General features: G+C 42.8%; 1 protein-coding gene across 1 annotated transcript; it reads left to right on the forward strand.

Moving 5' to 3' along the window:
- The first annotated feature begins 138 nt into the window (after positions 1-138).
- Positions 139-9022, forward strand: CUNH20orf202 (chromosome unknown C20orf202 homolog). The gene is made up of 2 exons (XM_055602573.1): positions 139-264; positions 8792-9022. The coding sequence occupies exons 1-2, from the start codon at positions 199-201 to the stop codon at positions 9020-9022; spliced, it is 297 nt and encodes a 98-aa protein (XP_055458548.1). The 5' UTR covers positions 139-198.
- The last annotated feature ends 2280 nt before the right edge of the window (positions 9023-11302 follow it).

Here is an 11302-nt window from a genome sequence, read left to right on the forward strand (position 1 = left end):
AAAAAAAAAAAAAAAAAAAAAAAAAAAAAAAAAAAAAAAACCCAAGTTACATTTTCCAACACAAACAACGTCCTACTCTCATTAATCTACCCTTAGCTACTCAGCTAGCAAACAGAAGGAAGCTGGTGATGACACAAGTCAAAGGTCCCTTAGGCCTGTAACCAAGTCATTGCCAAGGACTCTATTAAGGACACTGAGATGGAAATACCAGGAAAGCCAGATATGGATCTTGGGCCAACCCTGGAGTGGCTGAGGGAGGAGCTGGTAAGCCGATTCTTTTGCTTTGTCATGTCTCCCTGTATTTCCAAGGCTTCTGGACACACACACACACACACACACACACACACACCCTTCCCAGGACCTCACTGGCTGAAACAAGGGGCTTCAGGCTAACGTTTGGGTGCTACAGACACCCCTACCTGGGGCAGCCACACAGAGCACAGTGGAATTCTTAGGAGCTGGGAAACTGGGTCATGGCCTACATAGGAGACACTAGGTGCTGGCCAGACTGGTTTTAACATTGTACTGGGTGCTGGCACAGTACCCAGCACTGTTGCTGGGTGGCCTCTAGTTAGTGCCATTACCTCTCTGAGCCTCAGTTTCTTTAATCACAGGATGAAGGTAAAAATAATGCCAACAGGATGGGGGTTGTTCAGTGAGAGATGTCTGTCATGTATCTTATGAGTGCTTGGTACCAAGAGTTAAACCTGACCCCTGGGGGACACAGAGAACACCTATCACATTAGCTAGGAGAACAGAGGTGCGGACAGAAATGAGAGTAAGGATATGTGTGGAGGTACAAACTCAGGGAGATGAGAATAATAAAGGCCAGTAGAGGCAAAATTGATGCTGGGCTTGGCTGGGCCATGAGTACTGAAACCAGCTCCCACCGCAGAAGGGGCCAGAAGGAACCAGTTGGCCTGTGGGACTTCCTCTTGAGTGTTGAAACCAACTGTGCCTTAGAGGAGTGAGCAGGAAAACTTTCGCTTGTACAGCTTGCTCCTGTCTCCTGTTTCCAGTTGGTAAAGATTTATCCCATGGGTCACCAATTCTCCTGAGTATCTATGCAATGTTACCTGGGAAGCCAGGCGCCATGCCTTTCACGGGAGTGTTTTCTCCAGGTCCCAAAATAAAGTAGCATCCCCAAAGGTGTGTCCACAGCAGCCAAGAGAGGAGGACACCGTGCATGAACAGCAGAGGAGAGAGGGACAGACAAGATCATCTCAGTAGACCTTTGTGGGTTGCTAGGCAACAGGCCAACTGGGAGACAACCCAGACAGGATTCCTCATGGGGTTGGGGGTCACAGCTGATGCTGCTGAAGCTGCTTACAAGCCACAGGCACCCCAGCTGCACAGCTGGCCCTCTCAGCACAGACTTGGACTTAGCATCTGTAAGGTGATCAGGTTGGCACACAAACACACAAAAAAAATCACTTTTCTTTTTGCAGCATTATACCTGAATCCCAGGACCTATCACATGAAATGTTCTACCATTGAACAGATACCAGCCCTCTTAAACACTATTTTTAGTGGAAGAATAATTTTAATAATTATCTTTTGTAAAGAGAAACAAAGTATGAAAAATCTCTTACCCCTAGTGGTGATAGAGGTCATTTCTAGGATTCAGTTGTGATTTAATTACTTCCTCAACCCTTGAACATCTGCATCTCTGAAGCAGTGTGCTTCTGTGCTGTCAGAGAGCCACCTCCAGTGGCTTCCTGGGGAATGTGAAAAGCATAGTTTTGTTGTGGGATAACTTGGGCTGTGGTGGGACAGAGTTTTAACTATAGTTGATTCTGCTTTCAAAAACAAAGGTTTTAGATTATATTTTGTGCTAGCTAGTTTTGTGTCAACTTGACACAAGCTAGAGTCTTCTGGAAATAGGGAACCGAATTTGAGAAAATGTCTTCAGCTGTAGGTCATTTTCTTAACTAGTAATGGTTGAGGGAGGCCCTAGCCCATTGTGGGTGGTGCCACTCCTGGGCTGGTAATTATGGGTTCTATAAATAAGAAAACAGGCTCCAAAAGTCATGATTAGCAAGCCAGTAAGCAGCACTCTTCCACGACCTCTGCATCAGCTCCTGCCTCCAGGTTCCTGCCCTGTTTGAGTTTCTCTCCTGACTTCCTTCGATGATGAACAGTGATATGGAAGTGAAAAGACAAATAAACCCTTTCCTCCCCCAAGATGCTTTGGACATGGTGTTTCATCACAGCAATAATAATCCTAACTAGGATAGAAATTGGTACCGGGATCATAGGTTATTTCTGTGACAGTCCTGACCATGTTGTTTTGGGGTAGGATTGTACAAAGACTTGGAACTTTGAGCTAGAAAAGCCATTGAGGATTCAAAGATTGGTGAACTTTTCTGTGAGATCTTGGAAGGTAAGAACGTTGAGAGCAATGTAAATGATGGAGGCCTGGCCTGTGAAGTTCCAAAAAGAGTGGGTTGAGAATCTATGGTTCTGGTCAGCTGGGGCTAAAGAACGATGAACAAGAGACCAGAACCACTGAGGTAAAATCTTTGCTTTACTGAGACAATTGATGCTGGTCAGCTGGAGCTGAGACACTGGTGGTGATTAAGGAGAGAGCATTAGCATTGAGGTGAAATGTGCTGGGAAGTGTTTCCACAGAGACAGTGTGCTGAAGCTGTGTTAGGGTTGTACCTTGAGCTGGCAGCTGAACTTGGGTAGTGTGAGAGTCACCATGTGGTACTGGTTTTGAAGCCATGAAAGGGTCATAAAGAGCAACCAAGGCTTTGAGCTCTGAGAGGCCAGGAAATGTCTTTGGTGACGGTGCAGCCTCAGTAGCTATTGAAGGCCCAGGATTAAAAGGGTTATGCTGAGAAGATGAGGCTTCGCACCATGAAAAGCGCCCAGGAAAGGCTATTGGTGAAAGTGCAGCCCAGTTGCAGGAGAAGAACCAGGCATTTTGGAGATGCTGGTACCATGGGAAAATCACCAAGAACAGCAGCAGCCTGGAAGACAAACTTTGTGTGCAGCAGAAGGCAGAGCCAGAGACGTAGCCCAAGCTCTCTGGAGGAGCCCAGAAAACATGAGTGAATCCCAGATATTGGACCTTGAGCTATTTATACTGTTAGAGTTTGGTTTGCTTTGATCTGATTGTTACAGTGCCCTTGTTCTTCCCTCTTGAGTAAGAAACTGTTTAACTTATTTTTGTAATTTACAGGAGCTCATAGTTGAGAGACTTTGAATTTTTTTTGGGGGGGGGGGGTAGGGGGTTTTTTTTTTTTTTTTACTTTTTTTTTTTTTTATAACCCCCCATAAGCCCCACCCTCCTCCAACACCGATCCCACCCTCCCCCCCCTTTCTGCATGCATGCCACTCCCCAAGTCCATTGATAGGGGAGGTTCTCCTCTCCTTTCTGATCTTAGTCTATCAGTTCTCATCAAAATTGGCTACATTGTCCTCTACTGTGGCCTGGTAAGGCTGCTCCAAGAAGAAATTTTAGATTTCAAAGAGACTTTGGATTTTTTAAATTATTTTTCATTTTATTAATTACAGTTTATTCACTTTCTATCTCCCCTGTAGCTCCCTCCCTCCTCCCCTCCCAATCCCATCCTCCCTTCCTCTTCCCCACCCGTGCCCTTCCCCTAGTCCACTGATAAAGGAGGTCCTCCTCTCCTTCCCTCTGATCCTAGTCTATCAGGTCTCAGGAGTGGCTGCATTGTCTTCCTCTGTGTCCTGGTAAGGCTGTTCCCCCCTTGGGGGAGGTGAGCAAAGGCAGGCCAATCAGTTCCTGTCAGAGACAGTCCCTGTCCCCATTACTATGAACCCACTTGGACACTGAGCTGCCATGGGCTTCCTCTGTGCAGGGGTTCCAGGCCATCTCCATGAGTGGCCCTTGGCCTGAGTATCAGTCTCAGAAAACACCCCTATGCCCAGACTTTTTGGATCTGTTGCTCTCCTTGTTGAGCTCCTGTCCTCTCCAGTTCTCACTATCTCCCACTTCATTCATAAGATTCCCTGCACTCTGAGCAAAGTCTGGCTATAAGTCCCAGCATCTGCCTCAATACCCTGCAGGGTAGAGACTTTCAGAGACCCTCTGTGGTAGGCTCCTGTCCTGTTCCCTGTTTTCTCCCTCCTCCGATGTCCATCCTCTTTGCCTTTCTGAATGGGGATTAAGCAACTTAGTCAGAGTCCTCCTTCTTGGTTAGCTTTCTTAGGTGAACAGGTTTTAGTATGTTTATCCTATTTTATATGTCTAATATCTACTTATGAGTGGATATACCCTGTGTATATACCCTGTGTGTCTTTCTGCTTCAGGGATACCTCACTCAGGATGATCTTTTTCAGTTCCCACCATTTACCTGCAAATTCATGATTTCCTTGTTTTTAATTGCTGAATAATATTCTGTTCTGTAAATATAACACAATTTCTGTATCCATTCCTCAACTGAGGGGCATCTGGGCTGTTTCCAGCTTCTGGCTATTACAAATAAAGCTGCTACAAACATGGTTGAGCAGATGTCCTTGTTGTATACTTGAGCATCTTTTGGATATATGCCTAGGAGTGGTATGGCTGGATCTTGAGGCAGCACCAGATTGATTTCCAGAGTGGTTGTACAAGTTTACATTCCCACCAGCAGTGGAGGAGGGTTCCCCTTTCTCCACAACCTCTCCAGCATGTGTTGTCACTTGAGTTTTTCACCTTAGCCATTTTGATGGGTGTAAGGTGAAATCTCAGGGTCCTTTTGATTTGCATTTCCCTAATGACTAAGGACATTGAGCATTTCTTTAAGTGTATTCTCTGCCATTCGATATTCCTCTACAGAGAATTCTCTGTTTAGCTCTGTACCCCATTTTTTAATTGGATTACTTGATTTGTTGCTGTTTAACATCTTAAGTTCTTTATATATTCTGGATATCAGCCCTCTGTCAGACACAGAATTAGTGAAGATCCTTTCCCAATCTGTAGGTAGTCGTTTTGTTCTGATGACAGTGTCCTTTGTTTTACAGAAGCTTTTCAGTTTCATGAGGTCCCATTTATTGATTGTTGCTCTTAGAGCCTGTGCTGTTGGTGTTCTGTTCAGGAAGTTGTCTCCTGTGCCAATGAGTTCAAGGCTCTTCCCCACTTTTTCTTCTAAGTGGTTTAGTGTGTCTGATTTTATATTGAGGTCTTTGATCCACCTGGACTTTAGTTTTGTTCAGGGTGATATATATAGATCTATTTGCATTTTTCTACGTGTAGATATCCAGTTAGACTGGAAAAAAGATAGCATCCATTGTATGATTTTGGCATCTTTGTCAAAAATCAGGTGTCCATAAGTGTCTGGGTTTATGTCTAGGTCTTCTATCCGATTCCATTGATCCACCATTTTGTTTCTATGCCAGTACCATGCAGTTTTTATTACTGTTGCTCTATAGTACAGCTTCAGATCAGGGATGGAGATACCTCTAGAAGATCTTTTATTGTAGAGGATTGTTTTAGCAATTCCAGGTTTCTTGTTATTCCATATGAAGCTGAGAATTTTTCTTTCAAGGTCTGTAAAGAATTGTGTTGGTAATTTGATGGGAATTGCATTGAATCTGTAGATTGCTTTTTTAAAAAAAAAAGACTGAATTTTTTGTTTTTAACATTTATTATTATTTATTACAGTTTATTCCCTTTGTATCCCACCTGTAGCTCCCTCCCTCTGTCCTTCCCAATCCCACCCTTCCTTCCTCTTCTCCACACATGCCCCTCCCCTAGTCCACTGATAGGGGAGGTCCTCCTCCCCTTCCATCCTAAAAGACTGAATTTTAAGTGTTTGAATTTTTAAAGACTGTGGACTTTTTAAGTTTGTAAAATGTTTTATATTGTGATGTTGATTGATGTTGATTAATGTGTGATCGCAGGGATGAACAAGAAAGAAAAGTTTGTGGCTCAACAGTGAGGTATTTGTGTGTCAAGTTGACAAGAGGTCAATTGTGCTGGCTAATTTTATGACAACTCAACACAAGCTAGAGTCACCTGAGAGAAGGGAACTTTAACTGAGAACGTATTTCCATAAGATCTGACTCTAAGGCATTTTCTTAATTAGTAACTAATGTGGGAGGGCCTAGTCTATTGTAGGTGGGGCCACCCCTGAACTGTTGGTTTTGGGTTATAAAGTAGACTGAACAAGCTAGAGGGAGCAAGGCAATAAGCAGCACTCCTCCATGGCCTCTGCATCAGCTCCTGCCTCGAGGTTACTGCCCTGACTTCCTTTTATGATGAACTGTGATATGGAGTATAAGCCAAATAAACCCTGGTGTTGCTTTGGTTGTGTTGTTTCATCACAGCAATAGTAACCCTGACTGAAAGAAACACTAGGACCAGAATAACTTACAGAAGGAAGGGTTTAATTGGTTTACAGTTTTGGAGGGACTGTCATAATTAGGAAGTGTGGGAGCAAGCAGCTGGGGGCTCATTCCTGAACCACTACAAGCAGGGAGCAGAGAATAAACTGGGAATGGCATGTGACTTTCAAACTTCAAATCTCATCCCCAGTGGTATACTTTCTTCAGCAAAGGCCACATCTTCTCAACCTACCCAAACAGTGCCACCAATTAATATACAAATATCTGAGCTTATTGAGAACATTCAATCCACCTTGTTAAACTTGGCAGCAAGCCTTTACCTGCGTGCTATTTTGCCAGCCCTACAGTTGTATATGAGTGCAAGTGCTCAGGAAGGCCAAAAGAGGGTATCCGATCTCTGGAGCTGGAGCTGTGGCTGTGAAAAGTATGGTCTTTATCACAGCGATAGAAACCTAACAAAGACACAGGTCACCTAGCAATGACCTAAAGCACACAGGATGCTCACACAAGCTGCCATTTTCTTTCTGTAAGGCTTTTGGATGCCCTTAGATCTTGGTATCCACAGGGATGAATCCTGAAACCGTCCTCCGTGAATACTGAGGGATAGTTGCCATTTTGTGGCTTTTCAGTGTATGTTGCAAAAATTACTTCAGCACAAAATGAAATTTAAAATAGGGTGCAAAACAGAAAAGAATGTATAGAAATACATTTGAACAAATAAACTCAGCATATTAATAAAATATTAAGTAACTTTTTCAAAGCAAATATTTGGAGAGAAGAGTTGACCCTGCTTTACATTGTTGCAAATCACGTTGTTATATGGTTTATAGAAGACAACTGGGTTCTCCTTTCTACTTCTGTGTTCAGTCCACTAATTTAATGCATGTTGCAGGATATTTTATCCCATTATGAACTGGAAAAAAAAATCTGTGTCTTGTTGTGGTGTGGCTCATTCCTAACACACACCTTTAACCCAAAAGCTTTCTGTTTATTTTAAACAAGTAATTATGGTGTGGCTCAACCCTAGTACATACCTAAAATCCAAGAGCTTTCTGTAAAAAGCTCGTGTCTGAGGACACGAGGTCCAGCAGAAGCACATAAAGTTAACCATAGGTCAAGAGGCAGAGCAAGAAACGAGCTGACATGGAATAAACAGAAGGGGGAAACATTAAAGGGTATTTAAGACAGCGGAGAGAAGGAAAAGAGCTTTCTCCTTCTGGGATGTGAGCTGAGTAGGAAGGGCTTTTTCCTTTTGACAGAGTAGTAAGGTCAGCTGGATGCTTTCTCTGCCTCTCTGAGGGGTAGGCTTTCACCCCAACATCTGGCTTCTGAGTCTTTATTTGTAAAATCAAATGTTTGGGACTTTTTTTTTTAATTTAAAACAATTCCATGTCATTGGTTTAACTATATGCTAATAAGAAACTAAAAGCAAAAAGGGAAATTTTACCTTATCATTGCAGGGCAAGTATTTTTTTGTTTTGTTTTGCTTTTGTTTTTTGACACTGCTGATCTTCTGAAAAAGTTTTAGAAAAACCAGGTATTCCCAAGCCTTTCACTGGTATGCCTTAGTTGCTGGGTTGGCTTCACTTCATTGATAATGACAGAAGTAACTAGCATGTTAATACTTATCTAGTTGTAGCTGGGTACACCACTTGAGGGATACTTTTTTCTTAAATTATTCAAAGTAGGAAGATTCTTGGTCTTTCCATTGGGAGACAGCCATTGTTGGACTAGCTGGACAACAGCCTATAAGCCATTCTATTAAATCTATTAAATATATATTTAATAGATTTAATATTTAATATTCTTTATAATTTTCTTTATAATTTTTATAATATTCTTTATAAATATATAATAATTTATATATTTAATATTCTATTAAATATACATATATATGGATTCTGTAAATTCTGTTCCTCCAGAGGACCATGATTAATATACTGATTATTTGTTTGTTACCAAAACATTTAAAGATATAGTGGTGGTATCTATGTTGTCTTCAGAGCATGTCCTTATTAGAGCCTTGAAAAGGTGAGGTTTCTTTTTTCTTTTGTTTTTGTGTTAGGTTTTTTGGGTTTTTGGGTATTTGGGGGTTTTGTTTTGGTTTGGTTTGGTTTGGTTTTTGGGTTTTGGTTTTGTTTTGTGTGGGTTTTTGTTGTTGTTGTTTTCTGTTTTGTTTTTCAATACAGGGTTTCTCTGTGTAGCCTTGGCCACCCTGGACATTTTGTAGATCAGGCTGGCCTTGAACTCATAGAGATCTGCCTGCCTCTGCCTCCCCGAGTGCTGGAATTACAGGCATACCCCATTTCACTCCTCAAAAGGTGAGTAATTTGTTCTTGATTATTTCATAGATTCAAAACTGAGGCTTCAGGGGAATATGGCATTTATGGATTGTGTGAGGTAGGGGCTTGTCTCCACTCACAGTGATGGGGGAGCTCGATGGGCACAGACAGTGCCAGTCACACTCCCACCAATGCCTCCTCTCTCCTAGGCTGAGATGAAGATCCAGGACCGGCAGCTGCTGCTCACACTGAGGTATCTGCACAGCCTCCTGGAGGAGCTCCAAGCAGAAAGCACCCACTGGGAGGACACGAGGTCCAGCAGAAGCACATCGCCTTTCCGAGCTAGGCTTAGCTCAGAGGGCAGAGGCTGCCAGCCTTTTCAGAGGCAATTGGGCCAACTGCTCCAAGGAGAAGAGAGCAGGCGAAGCTCCTTTCCTTAACTAGCCAGAGGATACTAACCAAAACCTTCTACCACCAGTATACATTTTGTGTCTGTTGTGTGTCCTTGAGTCTGTCATTTCTTAACTGTCTCTTTCACTCACCAGAGGGTCTGATAAATTATTGTGTGATAAATAATTGAATGCATACATATTTTATAAGTGTAACACTGTTACATAGCTTCCAGCAAGTTATCACTATGGGTGGTAATCCTATCTTTAGTAGTTTTCCACAGGGCAATTGTTAAAGAGAAATTATGATATGCAAAGATGGCTATCTGCTATTGCCTTGGTAAAAAATCAGAAAATTCACCTGTAGTGAATTTCTGGCTATTTTCCATGTTCCCCATAGGCATTCTTATCCCACTTTATCTGGCCCTGTTCTCACCCCAGATCACAGAGATAAGCATGTCACCAGGCCTAGTCAACTGTATAATTCATGTTGGTTCTAACATCTTGATTCATGATTGGCTTGATTCATGGGCGTGTGACTCAACAAAGCCAACCACAATCCTTCCCTGGGTCGTTAGCTGGATCCTGCTGGCCACACTTCTGGTGTTGGCTTCATTTTTCTTAGGCTGTATTAATCTTTGTCAATAAGCAGTATAAGGTTAAACTCCAGGGAAGAGGTTAAAGGAGGGACGGCCTCTTTTGTCCCCTGAAGTATCTTGTAGGCTACTTGCAGCTCTTGACGTCACCCACCAGTGCTGTTTTACCTCAGCAGGTGGCACCAGCTCTGTCTAGGTCCAAGAGCCAGCCTGGAGGCCCCTCTAAGTGCAGATGCCCCTCCTCAGATGTCTGCAAGCCAGCACTACAGGGTGCCTGTCTGTGCAGTCTATATTCTAATCCTTCAGCTTCCGTGTTCCCCCAGCACTGGAGGTGGTAGATTCTTCCTGTAATTGCTAGCTTGTAGTTCTTTTTATAACTTCTCATCCACTCAGTTAACTTTATACTTAGTTAATAAGCCTTTGTATTAAATACTGTGGTTGAAAAAAAAAAAGGAATGGGGGAGAAGACAGAAAAAGTGTGGCTTGTTTCCTACCTATCCTCATGGACACCATTTTTCTTTTAGTGCCGATGCAGCTCTAACTATTGTAACGTCTTCCAACGCACAAGAATCTCTAGGATGCATACATATGTCAGAGAGGAGAGTCAGAGGGGTGGGGATGCTCATGTTTATAAGAAACCCCACCCCCTAACTGAAGAGCTAGTGACAGCTGATGGCTGCAAGGGGACGAAGACTCGGTTTTCTTTAAGTGTGTGGTCTCACGTAGGTCTACCCAGTGCCAACCCAGTGAGCAGCTCCATACCCATGAGTATATGGGCAGTACAAATTTGACTTTACATGTAATAAAATAAAATGAAAAGAAAAACAAAAGACATGGAGTTGGAAGGGGGTTGGGGTGGGTCTTAGAGGAGTTAGGGGGAAGAGTAGGGCTGGAAATGATGAAGATATATTAAATGAGGATATGAAATTTTCAAATAACTAATAAAATACCATAATTTTTTAAAAGAAGGAAGAAAGGAAGGAAGGAAGGAAGGAAGGAAGGAAGGAAGGAAGGAAGGAAGGAAAGAAAGAAAGAAAATACTTAGGCCAAGGTTGGAGTCTAGTTTCACCCTGCAAGCATATGTGATCCTTGGTGCTCTGAATCTAGTCAGAACTTAATGTTATCAATTGGAAGTTTCACCAGTATAGCCAGTGATGGCTGTAATCTATAATCTGTAAACTATATGAGATCTAGACCGCCTCTAAGCTACACTGTAAGGGTTGAGGCCAGCTAGGGCTGGAGATGTGACTCAGTGGCTTAGCACATCTCTCGCTTGTGTGTGGCTGGATTTGGTTCTTAGCATCACAAAGGGGAAAAATGGTTTTCACATGTTTGATCCTGATTACAGAGATTACTGATTACTGATTACAGGTTGTTGTTTTAGGGGTTTATTGCTGTGAAGAGACACCATGACCATGACAACTCTAATAAAGGAAAACAGTTAAGTGGGGCTGGCTTACAGTTTATCAGAGGTTGAGTCCATTATCATTGTGGCAGGAAACATGGCAGAGTGCAGGCAGACATGGTGCTGGAGAAGGAGCAGAAAGTTCTACATCATGATCTGCAGGCATCAAGGAGAGACTGTGTGCCACACTGGGCATAACGTGAGCATATGAAAACTAAAAGCCTGCCCTCACAGTGACACACTTCCTCCACCAAGGCTATACTTCCTAATAGTGCCACTCTCTATGGACCAAACATTCAAACACATGAGTCTATGGGGGATGTTCCTATT

This window comes from Psammomys obesus, unplaced genomic scaffold, assembly GCF_907164565.1.
Source record: "Psammomys obesus unplaced genomic scaffold, mPsaObe1.curated_primary_1811, whole genome shotgun sequence".
NCBI classification, from domain to species: Eukaryota; Metazoa; Chordata; class Mammalia; order Rodentia; family Muridae; genus Psammomys; species Psammomys obesus.

What these genes read in the sequence shown, in the direction of transcription:
- CUNH20orf202 (XM_055602573.1), top strand. Translation starts at nt 199, where the DNA reads ATGGAAATACCAGGAAAGCCAGATATGGATCTTGGGCCAACCCTGGAG. An exon ending in AGTGGCTGAGGGAGGAGCTG is followed by an intron (nt 265 to 8,791) that starts GTAAGCCGATTC and finishes CCTCTCTCCTAG; the next exon opens with GCTGAGATGAAGATCCAGGA.